Raw genomic sequence first — 26,208 nt, 5'->3', positions numbered from 1 at the left:
TCTCGAAAGAGCATGCACGTGCTAGCCGCCATGGTACATCTCACGAACGTGCACTAGTGGGGATAGCGTTGGACAATGAAGGAAGAATCCATACGATCAACTACCTTATCTGCATGCGATTGATATCGTTGTATTCCAACAATAAATCTTCGGGCCGTCGTTATGGCAAATTTATGGCTTCTCGTTGAGACACGGAGGAGACGTTTGCGATTCTTTCATCTTCGATATCGCGTTAGACGGATCGTCTTACCGATTGTCTCGCGAAATTGATCATCGTGTTTCTCGAAGGGGAAGGGATTTTTCAGAAATACGACGAATTACGTCGAATCGCGATTTTTAGTCGATTCAAAGTCCGCTCGTATCTCGGAACGAGCGAGTAACCGAAAGAGAGACGCGCCACGTCGAGGATAAAGGGATTCCGGCTAAAGCGGAGTAGCTTGTATCGTAGAAAGCAACGGGCTTCCAACAGGAAAATACGCTTAGACGCGTGGACGTTGCAGAAAGACGAAACACAAAACTCTGGTACGTAGGTCGACGCGAGAAACGAATTCCATTGCACTCGACTCGAATAAACGTTTTACGTTACGCTCTGTACTTGGTACGGCGTCTCGAACCGCTTCCCACCCTCTTTTCCTAAATTCTTCGCTTTATTTTCTATTCCGTCGATTTACATCTTATTGCTTTTGTCCGGCCCGTGTTTCCACGTCGTGTTTCCACCTCGGTACTCGGAGCTTCTCGATTCCTCCTTCGTTCGATTCGCACGAGCTTCTCGAATACGATTTCGATTTTTAAAGAACTTTCACCGTCGCACGATCCGACGTCAAAGCCGGAAAGAAGTATCCGTCGTTAAATCCAACTATCGCGCGTATTCTTCGAGACCGCTCGAACGATAAGAGCATTCGTTTCTCGGCCCTTTTTCCTTCCATCGCTCGTCTACGTCGAAGAAACTGGAAAACGAAAAGACCGTCGTATCTTAGTATGCCGGCTCGCGGAGCAACGATTTCCCTTCGTTTCTAGCATCTTTTGTGGGTCAAAGAGGCGGAACAAGATATCTCTCCGCGCTATTCTTCCGCAACCAAGCGATGCCAGAGACGGGGTCGGCTTTCGAGGAATCTCCGATAAAGAGATATCCTTGCCGCGATTGAAAGGATTCGTTTAACGAAAGATCTGCTACGAAAATGCGAGAGAATCGATTTAAAGAAGGACGTACATACATATTCTACGTACAATTACGAAGCTCTGTTGCCTCGCGAATTGTCTTCGACTCGGATGATTACCTCTCGTTTCTACGTAAGCCGAATTCCTTTTCGCAATTTCTTCTCTTTTCGCTGTACGATTGCCACGCCTTTCTCGCTTCCGATAAAACGAAAGTCGAGCGTTGCTTCGTACGGACGCGCTGAGAGTTCGAAGCTGGCGCAAACGTCACGGACGAGACGGGACGAAAAGTCGGGCGATCATCGAAGAAAACGAAGCTTTTCCGCGATACTCTCGCCCCGGCACTTTCCTTCGCCGTGCGACCTAGCGACTACGTTCGAAACCCGCGACGCGCTCCAGAAACTTCTCCACCGAGTCAAATTCTTGAGATACGTATAATTTTCTGTGCTGCACCGGGTTAAACGCGTAGCAGAGATACTTGTACGTGAGTATCAGTGTGCGGAGGTATGCGTGTGCGCGACGTCTCGAAAACGGATGAATGTAAACTATTCAGTGCAAGTGTGTATCGATGAATATATGAGAAATCGTCCGTAAAATAAATATATTACTATTCTAATATCAATCCCAAGTATAAATTTAGCCTTCCTATGACATTATTTCAAAGATCCACGATTCTCAACAGAAATATCGCGCGCTGCTGGTCCCACGACTCGGAAACTCGTTCTACCGTAAGTAGTCGCGCGCCGGAAATATCTCTGAAAATTATTTATTTATTTATTTATTTATTTATTTATGCATGCGTTTATTTACGTAAACGTACGAGTATACGTAGACGGGAGAAGTGTCTTGGAAAACGTCGGTGACTGCGAGCGTCGACGAGCCAGCTCTGAAAAAGGAGTACACGGAATGATGGAAAAAATCGATAGAGCGACGATACTTATCGGACAATCGACGGAGACCGAAGTGCCCATAAAGGCTACGGCGTTTGTATGAAAAAAGGCGAACGATGTCCGATAGCTTTAGTCGGAGCATAAAATTTTGCCAGGGACCAGCGTAACTTCGGACGATCGATACGACGATGGAAAAGTTTCGAGTTTCATAAATCGCTAAACGTCGGACGCGATTCGCGCTGACATTTTTTCCAACGTTGTGATTCTTGGTGGAACAGGCTGATAACGGGGAGACGCGAGTCGGTGCGAGAAGCCGAGGTGATCGAAAGCGGCGATGCCCTGCTCTCTCGAGCTTCACGGTACGCGGCGAACGACGCGAGGCCCGAATTATCGGATCAGGTCGAACCACGAACAACACACGGGGCATCATCGTCGTGGAAAAATATCGATGCTCCAAGTGCGAGACCAGGAGAGCTTCGAGTCCCTGGTGGAACGTGGAAATCGAACCGAAACGCGTTCATCGAATCTGGGTCGCGAGCTGTTTGAAAAATGGGGAAAACAACGATTCGACGTAGACGTATTGCTTGAAATCTAAACACATTCCGTTCCATGTTTCTTCGAGGTTGCTGCTCGATGATCTTCGAAGTACCTACCGTTGTTTGCAACGTATAACGGAAGTTTTGGTACGCACGGAAAGAGCGGCGGGTCGATTCTCGAAAACTCTCGTAGCCGAATTAGGTTTCGATTCGCGTTGCGTACTCGTTAGCGGTAACGAGAGAACCGAGCTGGATCGACGATCGGGAAAATTCGATCGCACGTTCGATCGTTCGTCTCTCGCCTTTCTTTCGCGCTTCGTTTCAACGGCGATAAAGGGCGTGAAACGTGTAACGAGTATGCAACATCTGGTAACGGAAATAACGGACGATGCGAGGGAAAAACGACGGACGTTACGCGACCCGCGTAATTCCGCCGGCGCGCCGATAGAAATCGTCGCTGGAATCGCAGCGTCAGAAATAACTTTGACGACTTTGCTGGCGATCCGAGGAAGATAGCAGCGATGCTCTGGCCGAGGAACACGAAGAAACGTAGCGCGTGCAGGCAAGAGACAAACCGCGTGTTGAGCGGAAAATGGACGATCGGCGAAGTCGCGATCGACCGTCGCGACGCGAAAGACGATCGAGCGTCCGCTTCTTTGGCTGGAAAAACGTACTTTATCGACGATAGTAACGTTTAAAAGTTGCGACGAGTCTGTCTGGTGCTTCGTGATCCGACTGCAGAGTGGCAACACGGTACGGTTGGGAAAATAGTTTCGGAGGAAGAATTCCTTTGCAAATTCCTGACGTTTCTCCGCGTAGGAAAACGTCGGCAATCGTCGCTCGGATCTGTGAAACGCCTGACAGTTAGACGAAAAGCGACGATCCGATTTGAATCGAGGATCGTGGACGCGTTCGCGAGTGTTTCGAAGAGAAAACAGCGAGGAAGAATATACAGTCGCGGAAAACTGAGGCGTAAAACGCACGGCGAGACGAGGCGGCCGCGTCGAAAACGCCAAGTGGCATTGTTCTTGTACGGAAGGGAGAGCGCGGTGGAGGCGCAGGAGAATTTTACCTTCTTGTTCTCCGCCGGGACTAACGACCCTTTCGAGCCGCGGCCGGAGCCAGGAGGGCGAGTGGAGAAGCTGTTGAACCGAGGAAAAAGAGGGAGAGAAAGCAGAAAACGAGGGAAAAATAGGATAGGGAGGTGGGGAGAAATACGGGAGAAAGACGGGAAAGAGCGTCAAAGAAGTTGCGGTATATGTACGTGCCGAAGTGGTCAGGGTCTTGACGAGCCGTGTTATCGTTCCACGAGTACCTCGATAGCGCAACAATCGTTAAGCCGTCTACTATCGCGAGCACGACGGCGTTGGAAAAAAATTTACGAGAAAGCAAGTTGGCAGGAAGTTAGACGCTCGTCGAAAGACTTCTAGCGGAGAAATCGAGGAATTTTCTTACTTTTCGAGAATCTTTCGTCTCTTAATCTTTCGCTTCTCTTCCTATACTTACTCTTGTTCTTCTCGTCCTTCTCGATCGCCGAAGGATCGGCAAGCTTTTCCTCGTTCTCGAAATCCGCTTGCCGAGCGTTTCACGTCGAGAAACTTTCCAACGATGGAAAATTCACGGGAGAAAGGCAAACGAGAAAATCTGGAGCGTTCTTCTCTCGATTTTCGCGATCGCGTACCCTGGTCGCGTATCGTAATGCGCGAAACGGAGAATCCAGCGGTTAAGACGCTCGTCGACGTTGCCGGTGCCGACGGACGCTCGAAGCGCTCGAACATCTAGTTTGCCTAACTGCCAGACAGAAATCTCGTTACGTGGTTGGTCGAGAGGAAGGAGAATCGGAAGAGAAGCAACGAGAATGAAAGAAAAGCTCGTTACCGAAGGAATATCGACGCGGATACGAACGCGGCCACGAATTCGCGCTTCTTTTCTCTAAGCGTGATCGAAATCGATGGAAAAGAAAGGAACGGCCGACGCAAGATTTCCCGTTTATTAGGTTGCCGCGTGTATCACGCGTTGGTCGTTTTTGCGACGAAAAGTCAAGAAACTCGGCGAAACGACGCGAGGCTCGTTCGTCGTTGGCGCCGTGTCGGATCAACGAGTTTATTTAATTCGAGCCAGCAGCGATATTAATTTCGCGCGGCGCCCGCGATACAAATTACTTCGTTCCGGAACGCTGTTATTTTCGCCGTGCCACGCGTCCGTAAAACCGCAGTCGTGTGCGCGCATTTGGTGCATGCACGATGTACGTGCATCGACGCGCGTTAATTTTGCTCGCGCACGCCTGTATAAAACCTACCGGACGATTAAACGAAAGACGACGTTATCGTCGCGCGTTCGTTTTTACCCGTGTGCGAGCATAAAATTCCTCTGTCGCGATTCCACCAAATCCGATCAAAGAGTCGCACGGTCTTGAAATTAGAAACGTTTAAAACTGCTCTTGTTCTTACGCGAGATCAGTAAACGATTCGTTGCATCGTCGAATACCTGTAATATTTACGTAGTATCGTGGAAAAAAGGCCTGTGGCGGCACTCCATAGCAAATACCATCGCTCCACGCTAATTAGCGTCGAACGACGGCAGCGCAGTGGTTAGCGCCTTAGGTTGCGAACGTTCGGAACCCGGGATCGAATCCCGCTGACCCGGAGTCCGATTTTTCTTCCACGATACAAAAAAATGAGAAGAAAAGCGGCCGTACCCAGCAGCAGCGACACATCTACAGCGCTAATAAGCAGCTCACGATACTACATTTACGACCGATAGATTTCTGCGTTTCCGGGTGGGAAATTTCTCCGTTGCGGATGAAACGTCGCGTCGATGATTTTTCAAAACTGTCTGGCGCCGTGTCGTATCGCGTCGATGATATTTAACGATAAATATATTCGCGAGAAGCGGAGACCCGTACGCTCTTACGGCCGTGTGCGGCTGAGGCGAGTCGCGGGAATGTGGAAGACGGCGGCGATGTGTTGCGTTCGTTCGACGAACTGTATCCGTGAAAAAATACCGGCAACGTGAGTCAGAGAGAGGTGGTTTGGTCGGAAATATTTAGAGTTTGGAATTATACGGAGACGTTGAAAAGCTTGCTCCGGAGAGAGTATCGACGGAATGGACGCAGCTGGCGGATGGAGCGCGTCTGCTTTGATATTCTATCTTTTCGTCCGTAACTATTCACCTAGAAATATCTGGTCGCTGCGCCCTAAAGCTTCCTTTATCGTCTACCGTTAACAGAGTCGACGAATGCATTTGCGCCGCTGAGCCACCGAATCGATACGATTTATCTCGTCGGTTCTCTCGCAGCTTCTTCGCTCTTTTGCTCGAAAACTACAGTCGACGCGCTTCGAAAGGCGAATTCGTAGTCTCCGCGCGAGAAGCGAAATCTCGGAGATTCGGGGAAAAAATGAATTTTCACGAACACGTGAAACGGATGCCTGGGACGCGCGAGTCGAACGAGCAAAAAGTGTCTCGTAGCTGTACGCGAGTGTATTTTCATAGGTTATTCTCGTACCGAAGAGACTAAAATATCGACCAGTGACTCGCGACCCAGTTTCCGTCGATTTTCGGACATTTTCGTTCGCGCGTTTCAAGCGAATGCTCGACGTACGCAGGAAATTTGCGCGATCAACGCGGCGGATCGTTTAAGCTCGTTGTTTCGACCTTCTCGGTAAGAAACATGGCCAAACACCCGCCGCGGGGAATACGTCGCTCTCGAAACAGCTTGCGTCGCGTTTCCTTTTTTTCAACGTGAATTTTCGTCGTAGTGGTGGTCGTTGTATAGATACGTGACCGACTTTCCGTCCGTTCCGAGAAAGGGAACACAGCGACGGAAAGCTGCGAGAAAGAGAAAATAAAATAATGATTCGATCGAACGATATTTGCTCGCAAGTCCGAGCTATTTTGGATAATAAACGGTATACGCGAGATCGTGTTTCCGTTAAGCTGGAAGAAAATACATCGAAGGATGGGAAACGGCGTTTGCAGATAGCCGCGTATGCGGTTAGAAGCCACGCTCGCTACGTACGAGAACACCGGTAACTTTCTAAATTATTGCCAGCGATATATCGCGCGCTTTATTCCACTGCTTTGTTTTCCCACGGATCGGTGCGTGGTTTTCCCGGTAATCGATTAATTTTACTCGGGAGACAATCGGTTTGGAAAAATACGCGTAACTCGCGGGCGAGTTGGTTCGATTGGATTCGGTTGCCGGTAGATCGGTCGCAAAAATAGAAAGCTGTAAAAAAGCGAATCTCTCTAATTGAAAATTTCCCATTTTTACAGGCATGCGACTGTTTGGGCATCAGCAAGGAGTGCGACTACTTTGGCTTGAAATACCAGAACGCGAAGGGCGAGGAACTCTGGTTGAACCTGAGGAATCCCATAGAGAGACAAACGGGTGGCGGCGTAGCGCCTTTAAGATTCGCGTTGAGGGTTAAGTTTTGGGTGCCGCCTCACCTGTTGCTGCAAGAAGCCACCAGGTAAAAGATATCTGGAAAAACGTCGCCTCGCGCCACGCAACGCGAAAACGATCGCTCTCCTAATTACCTAGCGATCTCGCGACGCGAGAGATCGGCGATCGGTGGAGGATAGAGCGCGGACACCGTCGGATCGACGTAACGTGGGTAGCGAACGGTAAAACGGTATCGCGGATTTGGTCGAAACGAGAGCGTTTTCGTGGAATTTCGCCCGAGTGGAAGAGAGTCGAGCGCTAGAGACCGAGATCGATAGACGGATCGACGAACCGATCGACGAACCGATCGAAAAGCCGATCGGTTGTCCGTCGTTCCGGTTCGTCGTGGAAGTAGACGATCGAGCACGTACGAAATTGCATCACGGAGACTCGAGTGGAAGGTAGTGATTACGCCGGATAGTACGGTCGGTGAATATATACGCGGATTATGTGCGAAGGGTAAAGAGAGCGGTGCGATACGGACAAAGTAGAGAGACGAAAAACTGCGACGAATCGCTGGATGTCGCGGAGAACGGAGCAACGACGCGACGCGACGCGAACGAAATTTGCGGTTGGTTGGCGCGTGAACAGTTGCAAAGGTAAGCGGTCGTGATTAAACGCGAGCGAATCGGGTCGGGGTGGTAATTAATGGAAAGCGGGAGGCAGAGGATGGAACGAGTGCGAGTCGGGTATGGACTCTGGGTAGGAGATTTCAGCGGATCGAAACGTAATTGCGATTTAATCGCGGTAGCTCTGAACACCCTTGGAAAAGGTAAACGCGCCAAGAGTAACGCGTTCGATACGCGAATTAATTGGTCGCCGAGTGGCAACGTTCGTTAGCGGTGAACTAGGATAATCGCATCGACGGACGCGAAAGCTCGCAAACCGTGGTTCGTGTCGCGCGTTTCTAGATTCGCGAATCTTGCCAAGATCTGTCCTTCTCGTCGTAGAACCGTAGACGACGGAGCGACCTTTGCGGGCGAATTTTCTACGAGAACGACGCGTTCGACGATGGCGTAGTTTCGATTAGCCCAAATCGATTAGCAGCTGAAAGTAGGTCGGTTTTGAAAGTCCGGTTAAAAAGATCTGTTCGCCTTCCGTTTCTTACTTTCTCGCCGTTGATAACCGCGCGAAGAACGCCGTTCCCGAACGTTTAATAGCGAAACCCGCGCTGTTCGCACGGAGAACGACTACGTCGGATATTTAAGCTCGCGGAGTTCGAGGTATCGACGAATACGTTTCGTTAGCGAGATAGAGCTGGAATTTTCTTGCGCGCGCGTTACGCCGTTCCAGATGAATAATCTCCTCTCGCGCAATTGCTACTCCGAATAACCGAATTGCGGAAGACGAGATTCGCTGTTTGTTGGGAATGTAAATCAAAGTTGTTGCAACGCTATTGTCGCGAAATGTACCGAGGTTTCCACGTACGCGCGTCGGCCTTGTTCTCCGAAATTGAATATCGCCGATGTCAGACCATACACGTAGTTTCGTTGCGAGCTCGTAAATCTGAAAACGTTGAAGCGAGACTCGCAACGACGAGCAGATACGGTGTACAGATACGGCAACGATAAAGCGATAAGAAAGAATAGATTCGTCGGAGTTGCCCGACGTAATTTCCAGTTAGTCGTTGGCGAATAGTCCTTTCTGCAAGCGCGATCCAACTTCTCACGGGTCGCAGAACGCGCAACCAGGATCCATCGGGTTTCCAAAGCGCGAGCTGACCTGAAACTGCGACGTCGTTCTCGCACGGCACGGAAAAGTAATTGAAATTTACAAGCGAACGGGCTGTGATAAGCGAACTGTCGTCGAAATCGATCGGAAATCATCGCGGTTCGAGCCGTGAAATTCTAATTCGACGCGAGGCGGAATTTCGCGTCGACTGTTGCGAACTCGTTAGAGTTTTATACGTATATCTGTGTGCGTGCGCGTGTGCGTGCGCGTGTGCGTGCGCGTGTGTGTGTACACAATATATATGTCTACTTTCAGTTAACTTCTTCGGGGGAAGTTTCGATATTAAACTATGTACCTTTCGCGTACAGGAGTTGGCTCGAAGTTCTCTAAATATCTTTAAATACCCAGAAGCTGTTTGCTCTTCTCAAAAGCCCAGAGTCCATAGGTTAAGCGGCCGGCCGGGTTACTATATTTGTACGTACTTCGTTGTATAAAGTTTTTCCGCGTACGATCGCGTCTCAAACGTCCATCGTCTCTCGTAGTTTGGCTGAGAAATTTACGACGCGAAAGAATTGCTTATTTTTCGCCATGTTCCGCGTTTCTTTCGTTAGAACCGATTGTTCGTTGACGTGTATGGACAGGCGCGAGAATCGCGCGATGGCAACAAAGGCGGATAGTTCGATAGCAAATCGGAGAAATTACAGCGTAGGATGGACGTAGCTGCGTCCAGTTGGATAGCGAACGTACGAGTGAAGTAGAATTTATAGCTGTCGAACGCATTGTTCGTCTACCGAGCGAAAGCGATATCGAGAAACTCGTTTCAAGTATATGTAAATCGACGGCTAGAGAAAATTTCGACGACGTTCGCCGACGTTCCGTTCGAACCTTGGAACTTCGTTGATGCCACGAGGTTCGAATCGCGCCAAGATTCGTCGAAAATTCGCCTTTATCGCGATCAATACGCAAATCACTTGTTAACGGTTAAACGGTCGACTGAATATTTATGCGTTTGGAAATGCAAACCACTGTCGGAACGTATCTATCGTTGACGCAATGTCCTCGGCACGTTGAATCGCGATACTACTTTCGACGATCGCATAATCCGGTGATATTCGACTTGACCTAGTCTGGTTTGATCCGAATTGCTCAACGCTGTTTCGCAAATGATCCGCCACCGAGAAATAGGTTGATATAGAATAGAGATAGAAATCGAGTTGTTTCGAGCTTCGTGACGCGGATAAAACGCGTTTCTTTCTAAATGTTTGAACGCGTTCGAAGGCTGCTCTTCGGCCTCCGTCGGCGAACCGTCTTCCGCTCGGTTGTTAACGGTCCTGCGAGAGTCCGTTTGCCAAGCTCGTCGCGCTCATCGTCGTCGTGACGATCGTACACGAACGAAATTAGAAAAACCGTTTGCCGATACGATCGCGTTTCTTCGCGGTCCGCCGAAGTTCGACTCGAAATTCGATCCGCACGCGACGAACGCGTTGTTCCGATAAGATCGCTTTCGTTGCGACATGGACGATCGATCGTGTCGATAATCGTGCATTAGCGAGCGAGCAGAGTAACTGGCAAACGTAGCGAACGACCCGTGTCAAAGTCGACTCTCGAACGATACAACTGGAATTTACCAAAGTTGATCGGAACTTCGCCCATTTCGATCAACCGTTAAATTCGAGCGTGGAAGCAGCGGTCGTAAACGAAACTGCGTTCGCGCAGTTTCTCCGTCGTTCGATTTATCGATTTATCGTCGATACGCTATTAGCGCGTTACGTATGGACGACGTCTCTCGTTACGGTTGTTCGTGAAACTAACCTATATCCGTATATATTGGCATCTGCCACGAACTGCTGGATAACGTCACGCTCCGCTGCTAGTTGATAATAATTCTTGCAATGGTCGAATCCGTTTATCTGATTGCAGGCATCAGTTCTACTTGCACTCTCGTTTGGAGTTACTCGAGGGTCGATTGAAAGCGTCGGATTGGGCTTCCGTGGCACGTTTGGTCGCTTTGATAGCGCAGGCCGACACAGGCGATTACGATTCGCTGTCACCACCGAACGCGCTCTACTCGCAATGTTGTCAAATTCAAACGGCGGAGTCGTGCGAATCCAGGCCTCAGGACTTTCTTCATCGGATAGTTCAACAACACAAGGAGATCAAGGTTTGCGGCTATTTTTCTCGGCGCGCGTTTCCTCGATTCTCCTCGTCGACGCAATTCGTCTACGCTTTTTCTTTCTTCTGTCGCCAGGCGATGAAAACCTCGACAGCCGAGTATTGGTTGCTGAAGGAGATATCCAATTTGAATACGTTCGGCCAGGAGATGTTTCACAGTAAATTCGGGTACAACGGAGTGTCGATGATCGGAGTCGGACCTCATGGTATCACGGTTTATCGTAATCACGACGAGGAAACGCAAAAGTAAGTAGTAGTTTTTGTTGTTGGCTAACTTGATTCTCGATCGGTAAGAAGCGCGTCTCTCGTCCAACTCGTCGAAACTCGTCTTCGGTTTCGAAGCTTTGCTCGAGCATTATCGCTTTCGATGGAGCGCATTGCCAGCCGTCGCATGCGAACTCGTCGTTAGTGGTATCTGGTGCGCTTTTACCCGACCAACTTTTTATCCATCCATTAACACGCAGTACCGATTTTACGCAACTCGATTATCGTCCTGTTTGTTTTACAGCATACCATATACGGCGATACAAAGCGCGACGACTCAACGTCGGATGTTTCATTTGGTTTACCTCTCGCTCGACGGTGAGGAGACGTCGTTAAATTTCAAATTAGACTCGAGTCAATCCGCCAGTGGACTCTACCGTGCGATTACCGAGAAGCACGCGTTTTATAGCTGCGAGACGGTCAGGAGCGCGGTTACGGCGCAATTTATACGCGACTTGAAGGTACTTGAAAACAACGACGACATCCACGCTCGACACCGACTCATTCCGTTATTTTTTTCTCTACGTACAGGGCACCATTATCTCGATATTCAACGAGGATTCCACGTTAGGAAAGAAATACGTGTTCGATATTCGTAGAACGTGCCGAGAGGTGTACGACAACGCGCGGCGCGCTCTCTACTGCGAAGCTGCGACCGTCAGCCTGCCAGAGGAGAAGGAAATTTTGCAGAAGCAGGATTGCGGAGACTGCGAGGATCCGAAATGCAAGGTATTTCGTCGTATCGAGGATATCGATCGAATCGGAAGAACGACCGATCGACGAACTAGAAAAACAACTGTTTCACATTGTTCTGCTTTCAGGAATCTCGAGAATGTCTGACGAGACTGTTGGACGCGATGCTGTGCCGCATTTGCATGGACCGTAGTTTAGACACCGCCTTGTTTCCGTGCGGACACGCGGTAGCCTGCTTGGATTGCGCCAGGCGATGCGAACGTTGTCCTCTCTGTCGAGCCGACATCGACCATTGTCGCACGATATATCTTCCGATCGAGTTAACGCACGTCGACAAACACAATCCGAAATTGCTCTCGGAATCCATCGAACCTAGTTACGGCAACTCTTCTACCGAGGAAATTCAAAAGAGAAGCTTGGCAGCCGAAAGCTCCGTGGTAAACGGTAACGGTATTTGAGAACGTGGTTGCAACAAGTTTCGCGCTTCTCGAAGATTCTTCTCTAGAATCTTTGCTTGCCGGATCCAGAGAACGCGTTGAGTTTTTCTCCCGTCTCTGCTATCGTGCTATCTCTGTCTTTCCCTTTTGTCCTATTATTCCTTCGATTTACGCCAAAATCGCACGCATCGACTGTTCCATCGTCTTTTCCCGTACATCCTTCTTATCCGTACGACGATCAATTTTTCTTTTTTCTTCTTTCGTTCGTTTCAACGCCGCAAAAACGCGAATGATTTGTCGCCAGCGTGACGAAGAAACCTGACGTTGCCCCCGTAACGTTCGAAAAACCGAAGAATACGGCTCTGTTTAAACGAGCCCGTTCAAAGGCGAATAATTCGTATAACAAGATCATGTTCGCTTCCTCGTTCGAATAATAAGAGTTTGCGTGGTTTCGTTCGACGGCAGTTCAGTCGATCGGGCATTAACTGGAATTTCGTTTCAATGAATCTAGTTCGTAAATAAATAAACTCTCTCTCTCTCTCTCTCTCTCTCGTTTAAATACGTATCTACAATATAATTGTAATGATGTTACACGATACATGTATACTTCTTAATCGAATAATAACGATATTGTCTTAATCGCGCGACCGAAAAGTGCTATTAGCAGCGTTGATCTTTGAAAAACGATGCTGTCATTGTTTCCAAGAGAGAGTAGTATATTTTGTTTTATTGAAAAGTTTAATGCATCGTATATAGATGTGTTTACTTTCATCGACAGTTGGACCAACGAGTTTTCTCATTTTATTTAAGTGTCGTTTATAATGCTTCTCGATACCTTCGTTCCTCTTACATAGATCATGTCCTCTTTTCTTTTGTTCTTTCGTACGTACTTCAACTTTCATTTAGATACGGCGGTAGGCCACTGGGGTTTATTAAAATCGATGACCGTTCGTATTTTCAATATAGCGTATTCATTATGCATACGCGATATGGTTTATAAAACGACTGCTATAACGCTCCCCTTCTTCTAGAAGACGTTTCATTCGAGTCACTCGAATCTCACGTCACTCGATCATTAGGTCATCCATTGATCGATCGTTAGCGCGATAAAATTTTCTTCGTTGAGAGCGACCCGTGATAATTGTATCAATTTTATTGTCACGAATGGCCTACATAAATAGAATTTCCACGATCCGAGAAGTCGACAGGCCGACGACAGAGATACCACGCTACGAGTTATCTCTCCTTTGAAACCTCTTGTACAAGAAGGAAACCTTGTTACGGTAATATCTGTTTATATGTACATAAAAAAGTGAGATAACCCCTCGATAGGGTCAAGCGAGTAAAAGTCACGAGTTCGCCAAATGTCAAATCTGATTTAACAAACTCGGTGCGAATGCCATCTTTTAAGCAAGAGAATCGTAATAAAAGAAATGCATATGTTAATCGATGTGCTTTGCATGCAAAAGACAATTGTGACATGACATCGATGATAGTTCGTTTCAAAGGAGCACACGAGAAAAGGCTGTTTCCGATCAAAAAAAAAAAAAAAAAAAGAAAAAAAAATAGAACGCAAATATCGCAACATATTATTTATATCGTCTACTCGCGAGACATCGTTCTTCTTTCTCGTCCTCGATCGACGACTCGTCTATCGTCCAACATCTGTGGCTAGCATTTCGAGAGACTCGAAATGCTCGTCGAAACAGAGGATACCAGAGGGAGAACGAAAGTCGAAGCAATTGTTATAGTCATTCATCAATGCAAAACAGATCTAGTTCGTAATTATTCATAAGGGAAGAAACAATAGCATTAAGTCGGCGTAGCGTAATCCCTTTTTTCCTGACATTCGTAGCGCTTCACATCTCTCATCTATATATGTCATTTAGTTTCCTTTAGTATTTTTCTATCCTATCGTTGTTACGAAAATCGTGATTACGCTGCTTTTCTAAGTCAAATATCGATCCGAAGGGTTCTATGAAAACGCAAACGTAATAGATATACAACAATAATATTCAAATACAAAGTTAAGCAGGCGTATCGGTGCATTGTATTTCTTCATGGCCGGAAATAAAAATATTTTCTTCAAAATCCTCCAATTACGTTGTCGACGTTCAACGTTCATGGGCTTTTATTCGTTAGATGATAATTTTCCAAGCACGCGCTATAAAAAACCGTTTTATACGTATACATGTAATATGTCGATGGTCCGTGGTCTCGAGGATGGAAACAATTTGTACCACCGCTATGCGTTTACTCGATATATGTAAGTTTAATAATAATAATTACAACGATAACATCGTTATGATAAAAAAAAAACAAGAAATATTTGTGATTAACTCTCTGTATAAATGCGAAGAAATTTCAAATCATTGTAATTGTTAGATCTGTAAGGTAGAAATGTGAGAGATATACGAGAGAATGGATTTTTAAGAATTATCATTTGCAAAGAGTATTTTTAAAGTATTTCCAATTATTTTTTAGTATTATATCAGGATTCCACTTTGATTAGTGGTGTATACATATGAGACCGATACACACTATAAAAAATAATTTTTAGCATTATAAAGGTACAGTGTCCCAACCTGTTGATTAAATATTATAAAATATCAATCAACCGTTGTATACCCTTTATTCTCATTTATTCCACGTGCCTTTTCCCAATATTAAAAACGGATGAATTGTAAGTCGATTACTTTTCGTGCAACGAAATCACTTTGCCGATATCGCAGTGTAGTTTGTCGTAAACGATTTTTTCTACTAAATCTTTTTATAATTTTTTGCGAGTTAAATTCAATGGAAAGTTCAATGAACGTACCCATTGTATCTTACACGCGAGATAAAAATTAATCTCGTACTTATTTATTTTTCATTTTAATCGTTTTACCGTACGTACGGACAAGTAAATAAAACTTTGGTGGGTTTAATCGGACGGATAAACGGAATAAAAATGAATTTTGAAACAAATATCTTTACATGTAAGTGAAAACAACAGGTTACAAGTGTAAACATATCGATGCAAGGATTAATGCACCGATTAATCGGCAAATGGATCGTTCATTTATATTTAAACTTGTATTTCGTATTTTAATTTTCACCGATTCTCGCGGATCCTACAATTCCATCATGATATTTGAACAACGCTTCTAAAATCTTTTCTTCGAAAAACTATCTTTCTTACGTTTAATGTTTAAGTCGATCGAATTCGGATTAAATGATTTTTATGATGCGAATAAAACGGATAACAAAGAGCATATGTAGATAGAAAGCACTGTTTAAGTGGAAAAATTTTTAATGTGGCGCCAAATTATGCCGAGCAGCAGTTGAGTTAGGATGTGCGATATCTGCGCACGCGTCGTACATTTTAATTGGTTCACGCAGCGGCATTGTCATATGACGAAGCTGCGTGGCATCATGGGAAGCAGGTCGCAATTTTGCAACATGGCGGTGAATTGAGCCAAAGTCGCGGTCCTGTGCCATCAGAAAATGTATTTTTCATAGTCGAGCAACTTCTTTTATTGTACTCTTGATGTATGCGACAGTGTAGTACGGGTTCGGGTCGTGTTAGACGATACACTGTGCATGTAAATATGAGTGTAACGAAGCACAACGTTATTTCGAAGGTGACACCCCGCAACTCGGTGTGGTGTTCGACCACGTATGGCAGAGACTAGAATCCGAGATAAGGAAGCTCTGCTTCGCCTAAGTAATACGTATCGCCAATCAAAATTACCACCACAAAGTAGCGATGTGGTGGTTACCCAATCCGAACTGTGAAAATGTGAGTGTTTTATGTAAAACGTAAAGTGTGCATACGAAAGTGCCTGTGGGTGCGTATTTCGGTAGCGAGAAGAGTGCACGGGTGCCTTGTCTGCGATATCCAACATCCCTTTTCCACATTTATTCCGTTTATCTCACCGTCGAAATTCCTGTAATTTTACGTTCAATTATTCCGATTTTCGATCGTTTAATTCGACTGAATCTCAATCACGAAAACCTGAATATACAAATTGGTTCTATTCAGTACGCAACCATTACCTTAAACACTTTTAACCGTATTCGTAATTCCTTCCCGTTTGCAAAAAAAAATGAGAAATATTCCACAAACTTGCCTGTATCTGCTGGTAACTGTGTTCTCGTCATTGAAAAATGCATAATCCGATCGATTTCTTCGATAGTGCTTACCTTTGATCCGTGCTCGTGTTTCATTCTTACTTGTGTGCTTAAATTATATTCCATAGGAAATCACCATAAACACGATACAAACGGAACGGCCATCCCTTAATTTCTTTTACTATTGCCGATATCCGAAAAAGTGTTCTATGGTCGGTGTCGGTAAACGTCGATGTAGCAACGCTCCAAAAATACCACATGTTACGGTATTCTAAAAGCATCGTGCGTTGCAATACTTCTCACAAACGATAAGAGTGTACAACGGTTAACAATACGTCCTATTTACCGTTCGAAATAACCATTTTCTGAGCAATAATATAGTATTTTCGAAAATTTAGTTCGATTTATCATGACGGCTTTCAAATATACATTCCAACATTTTTGTTTACTTGTACCCTTCTGCACCTTGCATACTGTTATGATTGAAATAACGTAGGTTTTAAGGCTGTATCAGAGTTGATCTTATCTTATTGCAATCAAACGTAATTAAGAAGAAGAAAGAGTGAATTTTGTTGATCGTAAAATTCTGTTTGTACAACGGTTGGTTAATCCACAGAGTTATTAATACGTATTATGTAATTAAATAAATCTGCTTCTTCGTGCCTGCAAGAACTGAATTTTTTTTCTATGCTAGATAAAGAATAGGGCTACAATTATGCTCTGATAAACTTATTAATATACAATCAGATCCTGCGAAACATTTTAAAATGATATTCCTTGCATCCTTTTATACTCCTTATCATCTATATTTCATACGAGGCATCAGTTGTACGAATCGTTGCTATTAAGCTTTTCATTTGAGACATATAGTAGTAACGGTAACAGTAACAGTAACAGCAACAGTAATAGTAATAGTAATAATACTAATAGTAATAGTAATAAGAGGTTATAGACTAACAAGATGTTTTTTTATTTTACAGATATTTGCAAAATTCAAAAATTTTGTCGGTTATTGTAACTTGTGATCGTACATGTGTGCCAAACAGAGATATATAAGAGGGCATTGAAGAGATCCAATGGTTTCCTGACATGATGGAAGGTAATCTATATGTGAAAAATGAGCCGGGACTCGACGGGCAATCACTTGCAAACCCACAAGCGAACTCATCCTCAGAGGATACAGGAGGTGCCAGGGTTTGTTTCGTTTGCGGTACGATAGGCCATGGGGAACAATATTGGCTGAGAGTGAAACCAAGTCCGGGTGGTGCGCCAAACGAACCTTACTTTCCATTTCTTGAATCCCATGAACCACCTAATGGGTATCGTGGTGAGGGAGCTAGAAGCGGAGCAGTTAAAGCATGCAGTCTTTGCTACGCCTTGCTGTTACAACAATGGGAGAGTTACGAACAGGATGCCAGACCTCATAGTCAACGAATCTATTGGTTAAAAAGATGCGACGGTGGTCCATTTACGGGAGCTGAGATGGCTCTTCAAGGGGAATACGCGGCTCAAGTCCTGGGCTTAACCAATGACCAAGCTCCGCAGCTCAGACCCGAAAACCGACCGATTGGAATCTCTCCGCGACTTCCGCTAAATTCACCATCGCCTAGAGTGGAACAGACAAGGCCATCATCGAATTCCATTGAACTGCCAAGACCACATTCTAATACAGCAGAAACGCACAGACACTTGGAACAAGCAAGGCTTGCAATGGAATCTCCCCATCAAAGACTGCAATCGCCGCATCAAAGGTTACAAAGTCCTCGACAGCTTGTAGAAGATTCGAGAATATCGAACGAAGCGGCATTGGATTTAAGACATGCACCTAGGAGTTCACCTGCACCGCAACCAGCTTTACCACCACAACCTCAACGTAAGCACTAATTTACGTTTGTTACTTAGGCAAGAGTTACATTTTTCGGTGTTTACTTATAAACATGATGTTTAATTGTGTTTTAATCGAACGATTACAGCCATTTACAGCGGAGGATCGACGTCGAGTGCCGGCACTGATATCTTAGATCTCTCAATGCCAGATAAAAATTCGGTTACGGAAGTCTGCTACGTATGTGGGGATGAGTTCACACGAGGATCACTTAGTCACATTGCAGCAAAACCACTGCCAACCCCGCCACATCCTTCCGCCAGTCCCTCGCCATTTTTTCCTTCGCTAATGCTTCATCCAAGACCAAGTAGGAGCCGACCAATGGATAGCGCTGGGCGTGTACAAGTATGCGTATCATCTTCGTTATTTCTCGTTAATCCGCCTGTGTAATTCCTGTACTTGGGATTTAATTCGTTTCCTTGGTTTCCTAGGCCTGTTCGGCGTGTCAAAATCATCTTCTATTACAATGGAAGGAATATACCGACCAAGGAGTTCCACACGGTGATCGGAATTATACGCTTCGTAAACGGCAAGCACCTATAATAGAAGCAACTACTTTTACCTGTTACACTTGCGCGCTTGACTATTCTTCGCAAAATATTAGACTTATTTACTGCTGTCGTAATCCCGAAAAGGAAACGTACTATCCTTTTATTTATTCTCTGAGACCTCCGAAAGGAGCTAGTCCTATTAGCCCTCAGGGAATGGTGCAAATATGCTCCGATTGTTATAAACATTTGCCAGAAAGACAGCAATTATTTAGCGAAGAAAATCGCGAGGGTCAAGCGTGTATGCAGATGGTGGATTTTCGACAACGGGGTCCTTCTCCGAGACCGGTGGTGTCAAAGTCCCCAGCCAATTCCGCTGGCAGTGATATTCGTTTCAAACCGTACGATTTGAACAAATCGAGCGTTGCTACGAACAGACAACGTAGCGCAACGATAAAAGGATCCACCCCTGGGCAACGAAACTCTCCAAACAACGGGCCCGCCGAAAATGGGACTGTTGCTCTCGGCCAAAACTACAGGTGCTATATTTGCGAGAGATTGTATCCTCGTTCTCACATGAAATGGTACGATTTTCAGAGTTGCTGTTATTCTTTGTTACTCGTTTGTTAATCGTTTGTACGGGTATTAATCGTTACGTTTGTTTGTCGTTGAAAGGTTGTCTACGAGTCCGGAAGGAATGAATTCGCACGCTATGCATTTTCCATGTTTAAGGGGAATGGCACGTACATCGGAAAATGCCTGTATGGATAGTCACGGTAGGGTGTTAGCTTGTACTCACTGCGTGAATCATCTTGCCCAACAATGGGAAAGTATGGATGCTGAACGAGTTCCTTTAGAACGTCGCAGGTTAGTCGCTGTGCAAGTAAAATCTTTCGACAACCTTTTCATAGTATTCGCGGTTTTTCTCTCGAATCTTTATTATCGTCATGTTTTAGGTATGATATTCCTAGTCCACATCCAAACGGCGACGTGAATCGATCAATCGCCACCCCACCGAGTTCTAGTTCAGATCGAACGTTCGGTAGTAACCCAGGCACATCGAGCAGTTCTATATATTGTTTCTTATGTGGCTTGCATAGTGATTTAACCCTCGCAAGAGTGTTGTATGGTCGGCCTCAGGGTCGTAACGCACCATTTTTCCCTGAATTACTACGTCATCAGTCTCCGCCGAACGCCGAGCAACTTAGGGAAGACGGTTCTGCGCTAGTATGCACATTCTGTTATCATTCTCTTTTGGCGCAGTGGCGTCGTTACGAATCTCTTCCGAGTGGTCAACAAGCGAATGCTGCGGAAAGGCAATACAACACGCATGATTACTGCTGTTACGTTTGTGGTATTACGACGTATAGGAAACGCGTCAGAGCGTTACTCGTGAAGGACTTTCCGTTCCTGAGATATCACAGACAACCTGAAAAGAGCCTGTTATTGGAAAACGGAGATTTCGCAGTGGTCTGTTTAGACTGTTACGAAACATTGCGCACACAAAGCCTCGAATACGAACGATGGGGCCTACCCGTTGAAAAACGCGAATACAATTGGATAGTGCAACCTCCACCGCCGGAAGATAGCCCTGACGCAGCTGTCGCGAGATTGCCATCCGGTGAAAGATCCGAGAAGGTGGTGAGTCATTTTCCGATAACTATGGTTTCTAAGCTGGATACGTGTCGCTGGATGAATAATTTATCAATATGCTTTGAACGTTCGTATATATTCCGTAGGTGCCACCGACGTTAACGGTTAAACCAGCACGGAAAAACTGTTCACCGAAGGCACCGGATAAGAAGGTTCCGGTGAAAGTTCCAGAAAAAGAACAAGGTAAGTGGAAGATGTTTTCTGTCCACGTTGCGCGGATAACACGTTTGTAAGGGAAGTTTTAATCGAAGAAAATATAGACGGCGATCTCTGCGTTGCAAACTTTTAGTTGAATTTCTCATTTAAAGGGAAAGGGGAAGCGATGGAACATACGTATACATCGAGAAATCCGAGATGCTTCTTATTTAGTCGACTTTTTTTCTTCGTTTATAATCCCATATATGCATGCTTATACACACATAGCGAGATTAAGTATACAAGTGTCTTAGATAACGAAAAATATTATGTATGTGGTCAAACATTTGCCAGACACGCTAAGGTTATCGGTTTACGTTGGAACGCTATCTCCTGCGTAAGCATTCACTTCAGAGTTACTTGAGACGAATACGTTAGATTTTACGTCGCTGTATGTCTACGTATTGTTTCTTTTACTATTCTTTTACTCTTTCTTTTAACGATTGCACTTGGACTTTTTTCCTTTATCGAACGATGCTATTTCGTTAAAGTCGAGATAACGAATATATTTTCGCACAGATTTAATTTCAAGAGATAAAGAATATACGTATACGTGGATGTATGTACGTACTTGAACGAAGAGACGACGTATTGAAGATGCGAGAGTGGTCGGTGCGATGAAAAGGATAAAAATAGGGGGCGAACGGATGAGAAAGCTCTTAAAAAATCTAACAGTTGCGAATCACCTAAGAAGATGGTTACGTTCGAGCGAATTCTTTCTTTCTTTCTTCTTCTTTTTCTTCTTCTTCTTTTCTTCCCTTTGCACTTTATCCCGTTTTTATTCATTTACTTCGATCTTACATCCAAGAAGATGTTTACGTCGACGTATAATTCGCTAAAGCTTTTTCTTTCCTCTGTTCATGCGACAAGCATCTCGGGTTTCCAAGTCGCTAGAAAGCTTCCCAATGAAATTTTCACGTGGTTGTTCGATAAATTTCTAAAACGTTTAAGCATTCGCGGTTCGCATGTTTTCTCAAAGAACAATAGCTCGCTCAGGCAAGCTACTTTCCATCTTCGCCACTGTTAGTCCATAACACCTTCTCCGCTTTCTTTTCTTTTTGTCGTTCCGACTTGCCAAACGTGTACGCGCTTTCATACCACAAGGTAAGTTTCGTCGAGTTCGCGTCGACGATCGTGTAACAGCATCGCGCGGACCTGCTATTTAGCAGTCGTAAAATTCTTGACGAGAGGCTGGAAACGAATTTCGTTTTCGATACGAGCGTGTTAGAAAGCGGCGAAACCGTGAAAATATCGCACCGACGACCATAAATAATATTTTTCGTGCAATTCGTTTGCTCGACGAAACAAAGATATTCGAGGTTATCACGAAAACGACATTCGCTCGATTTCCCCGTTAATTATTTGACTGAACGATTTGTCGTTTACTTCTTTCAACGATAAATTGTACAGATCGCGACGGACAGTCGGGATAAAGCCACTGGGAAATTCGATCGTACGCCACGATACGGTTTACGGTTAAACATTTCGATGAACCGCAGAAGTAAACTAATTGCAGCGTAAATACAGAGGTTACAAGTTGGAAGGAAAATAGCTTTGAAACGAAACACGATCACCGAGATGAAAAGGTCGATTAAGGTCGGTCGATCTGGCTTAGAGGAAGTAGGTGGTTGGAGACGTTAGAGAGACTTAACGCGGTGGTTTGGTAGACAGGGTAGTAGTGCTGGTTGACAGCGACAGGGGGGTAAGCGAAGGAGAGCGAAAGCAGGAAGGAGGGTGCGATGGGGAAGTAGAAGGAAGGAAGGAAGGAAGGAAGGAAGGAAGGATCGAAGGAGAAAGAGCAAATGCCCGCAGCGCGACACCGCATTGCGCCCACTTGCCAACCCGCCCAACACCTAAATTCGAATTAGGAGACCAGCCTTGTCGTTTCTCGTCAACACGACTCTCCTGTCCTGGAAAGCGTACAGAGGCAGGACATCGTCGTCTACTTATACCGCCATGTATAGAGAGGGGAAATAAAGCGCGGACACGGGAAAGAGACACGCAGACTAAAAGGGGGCTAGGCTCGTGTGTATTCGCGCCTGTATTATACGCGTACGTGTACGTGTACGTATATGTACATAGGGAAGTTCTATCCTTTACGACCTTCCTTTGCTCTCTCGCTACTAGGAGTGCAATCAGAGGGAGAGAGAGGTAAAGTGCTCGTTTTCCTCTTCCTTTGGGAATCGATATCAACGTTATCGACTGCTTTTCTCGCTCCTTGTCGCTCGAAGTTCTACATCGGGGTTGCTCACGTATTCTCGGCAGGCGCGCAGCCAAAAGGCTCGATTTTGGCGCACATTCTCCACCGCCAAATCGCTGCCAAGTCTCGATTCGAGCGGTCCCGCTTTTCTTCCTCTTAAATCATACGCGCCTGTGTATCTTTTAACGACGTTCGCGCTCTTCGCACGTTTCCACGCTTACCTCTACCGAGAACAATTCTCGAATATAAAGATCGATCAGAGAACTTTCAGCGTTTCCGCTGCTGGATGTTGCGTCGATTTCGCAAAGTCGGTCGTCTTAATCGGGTTGATGCCACGCAGCTATATATCAGCGCGTTACTCTACACGCGCCCTCTTAACGCGCTGCGCACGGTCCCTCTGTCGGCCCGTGTTAATAATTAACCACCGACTGGCGTGGGAGTAGTTTCGCCCACCTCTTGCGGCCAGCTAGTTTTATTTCGAGTAACGTTCTGTTACTCTCTCTCTTCTCTCTCTCCCCTTCCCCTCCCCCCCTCCCGGTTCCGAACTCCTCCGTTTACCGATGCAAAATAACGTAGAATTCCTTTTTCTAAGCTCATCTCGAAATTTTGTGGCCTTTTCGAAAGATCTTCTTCTTGCTAGCGCTTCGTGGCGCAAAAAGTATCCTCGTAGGAGGCTAGACGCTAGGTTATGCCTAGAAATCAGGAAGGCGATACAAATGCCAAGATGCGTCAAGTTCGTTCAAGGTGAAAACCTCGATAAAAATAGTAGAGCTTATTAGCCCCGGGGGAGTTAGCGACGTCTTCGGAGGGTAACGGCGAAGGTGAACGGGAAGGGGAAAGGAGAAGTGGGAAATGAGAAAGGGAACTGGAACCGTAACGCGAATGCGAACGCGAGCGTATTGGATTGAAGCGAGGGTGAGCATGACCAACCGTGTTTGTATATCCGGAGATTCGCAGCAGGGAACGAACTAAAGGCAGAAAGAGAAGAGAGAGAGAGAGAGAGAGAGAAAGGCCGCGAGAGAAGGATACGCGAGTGAAGAGGGTTGGTCACGGCACGAGCAGAGGTGGAAGAGGATAGCGTGCCACGAGGGAAGAAGAAGCGCGAGCGGGGGGACTCGGGGGAAGTTCCCTGTCGCCGGCACGCATTGATTTTGCTCGACAGACAGCCGCCTGTTGGGTTCTCTGACTCGGGCATCTAACTTTGCCGTCGCTCGCATACCGTCTTTCCGTCTTCCTCGCCGCCGATCTCGTGGCTCGTGGCCTCTCGTCTTTTTCCTTCGCCTCGCGCGTACGAGCGGTCCTCGCTGCTACACGTACGTACATATTTCGGCCGCGCGACGTCTATCGCGTTCCAACTTCTCCTTCGCCTGCCAACCAGCCTCTTACCAATTAGCGAACGTCGACGCCGACGTCGACGTTGATACAGCGTCGCGCTGTACGCGCAACTTTGTCCCACCTCGAATTATATTCGAGAAACTCGCTCCTTCTTATCTCGCCCTGCTGGTACTCGCGATGCCACCACAAACACTACCGTTCTTACTTGCTTGTTCGTGAATACGTTTTAATTCGCTAAAGATTTAATTTAGAAACGATTCGAAAGAATACGGTCTGGCGGTTGTTAGGTCGATAATAAACTTTAATAGACGTATCAATCCTTCAATTATTACGTTCTTCTCTTTCTGCCAATCGGACTCTGCCTCGTTTCGTGTTTTGCGTCGCTTCGCGGTAGCAAACTCGCATCGATCGCGCGTCTTACGTAACACGGTTTCACGATAGATCGATTTTGTCTATCGATGATCCGTTCGTTGTCGATCGCTCGCTGCAAACGTCAGGCACAAGTTTCGATTCGAGAACCTGCGAGCAAAGAGGTGGAATTGATCGAGTCGTTTTACGAACACATCTGTAATTCGATTAACAGGTTGATCACGAATTCGCTGCGCGTCTCCACCTTGCTCGCGTCTAAACCGGATTTGTTTCGAACCAACTTGCCATTGTCTCGCCGGGTTCGATAAAAGTCGAAAGACGCTCGTCGTGCGATTTTTTCCGTTATCCAGAGTCGAGACACCGCGATAATCACGATCGCGTCGCATCGGATATCGAAACGGTGGGATTACTTACAAAGTCAACGACTAAGTGATCGTGATATGCTCGACTTTGTTCCGCGGTCGGTTCCGTTTATCGGCCATTTCGTTCTCGCCTCTTGCGTTTCTAGAGTTTCGCTCGTCTAACGCGTGGCTCTCTCGCGTTGAAAGAGCAAGGAAGGGATGACGGTCGGGGTATGGTCAGACCGAAGCAAGTAGCTGGATTTGAATGGGGGTTGGCGCGAGCGGACGGCAGAGAGAGAGAGAGAGAGAGAGAGAGTGTGAGTGAGTGCGAGGGCTGAAGGGGAGAGAGAAACGTAGATCGGTGGCTAGGAGATGGAAGGGGAGGAAACCGAGCGGCTTGCTGGTTTCACAGCGCGTGCCGCTTCAGCGCCAGATGGCTTACAAAGTGGGAGAGAGATAGCAGGATCTTGCTCCGTATACATGCCCTCTTCTCGCCTATTACCACGAGGCAGCGAGCGGGTGTATGATTACGCAGGCGGCAGGGAAGAGAGAAAACGGAACGTAGTCGACGTTCCCAAATACGCTCCGTTTCGTCTCTTTCCCTTCCTTCGTCTTCCTCTTCGTCGTCGTCGTCTTATGACTTTTTGTTTTTATCGTGCCATTTTCCGAACTCCTTTTTTCCCTTCGAAACTGTCGAAGAAAAGATCGCTGTGTCGTTGGAGCAGAAAAAATACGCGACGAGATCGTTGGCGATCGTACGATTCGAGATCCTTGCTCGAGCTTCGTGCGAATTAAGTGGGAGAAACGTCGTTAGTCGCGATAGGTGTCGCGCGAAAAATTATTTCGGAACCACGACACGGTTGTTCGGTGAAAGTCGTGTACGCGAGTCGAGCGATACCAGGGATGTGTAGTCGACAAAAGGAGAAGAAAGGATTATCGGCCGGCTCGTGAAACGACTGGCAAAGACGCGTGTAATAACGCGCGACGGGTTCCATTGGCCGAAAAGCAGGCGTAGTCTGGCTTGTCGCACGCTCGTATTCTACTCTCGCTCGAACGGATCGGACGATCTTGCTCGGAGCGCACGGTGGTATCTGTACGATCGCGTTGGCACGGTGGAGGGGCGAAAGGGACACGAAGGCGAACGAAGCGCGTCGAACGCGCGACTCGGCTCTTTAGTCGAGTACCAGCCACCGTTGGTGTCGTTTCAGGGTGGTCGATTCGTTCTCGGACACCACGTGAGGGAAAGAGAGAGAGAACGAGTGACTCGTTAACGATGGATTTTGTCCGTCACAGTGTATAACCGGTCTGTCGCGATTGCTCGTTTATTCGGTCGATCGGTCTGTCCGTCTATCGGTCCGTTGGTCGGT

The 26,208-nt window shown here is 46.4% G+C and overlaps 2 protein-coding genes across 3 annotated transcripts in view; both read left to right on the top strand.

Annotated features, from left to right (window-relative positions):
* The window catches only part of dnr1 (E3 ubiquitin-protein ligase defense repressor 1), a 36,655-nt gene extending 24,213 nt beyond the window's left edge, over positions 1-12,442 (top strand). Inside the window, exons 2-7 of the mRNA XM_069117208.1 lie at positions 6,857-7,053; positions 10,617-10,857; positions 10,945-11,114; positions 11,377-11,593; positions 11,664-11,861; positions 11,954-12,442. Of these exons, the coding sequence (XP_068973309.1) occupies positions 6,857-7,053; positions 10,617-10,857; positions 10,945-11,114; positions 11,377-11,593; positions 11,664-11,861; positions 11,954-12,283 (1,353 nt within the window). The 3' untranslated portion in view covers positions 12,284-12,442. The remainder of the gene's footprint in view (positions 1-6,856; positions 7,054-10,616; positions 10,858-10,944; positions 11,115-11,376; positions 11,594-11,663; positions 11,862-11,953) is intronic.
* A 3,241-nt stretch (positions 12,443-15,683) lies between these two features.
* px (MAP7 domain-containing protein plexus) overlaps positions 15,684-26,208 on the top strand; it is a 47,122-nt gene continuing 36,597 nt past the window's right edge. Inside the window, exons 1-7 of one of the 2 annotated variants that reach the window (XM_069117207.1) lie at positions 15,684-16,043; positions 17,356-18,248; positions 18,349-18,605; positions 18,692-19,332; positions 19,424-19,615; positions 19,705-20,386; positions 20,488-20,584. In XM_069117207.1, the coding sequence (XP_068973308.1) occupies positions 17,465-18,248; positions 18,349-18,605; positions 18,692-19,332; positions 19,424-19,615; positions 19,705-20,386; positions 20,488-20,584 (2,653 nt within the window). In that variant the 5' untranslated portion in view covers positions 15,684-16,043; positions 17,356-17,464. Of the gene's footprint in view, positions 16,044-17,355; positions 18,249-18,348; positions 18,606-18,691; positions 19,333-19,423; positions 19,616-19,704; positions 20,390-20,487; positions 20,585-26,208 lie in introns of both variants that reach the window. The other variant, XM_069117206.1, reaches the window with a different exon arrangement.

This window comes from Bombus flavifrons, chromosome 7, assembly GCF_040668555.2.
Source record: "Bombus flavifrons isolate JBK064 chromosome 7, iyBomFlav1_principal, whole genome shotgun sequence".
Taxonomy (NCBI): Eukaryota; Metazoa; Arthropoda; class Insecta; order Hymenoptera; family Apidae; genus Bombus; species Bombus flavifrons.
The sequence above is the reverse complement of the archived record's forward strand: the minus strand, read 5'-3'. Positions and strand labels throughout refer to the sequence as shown.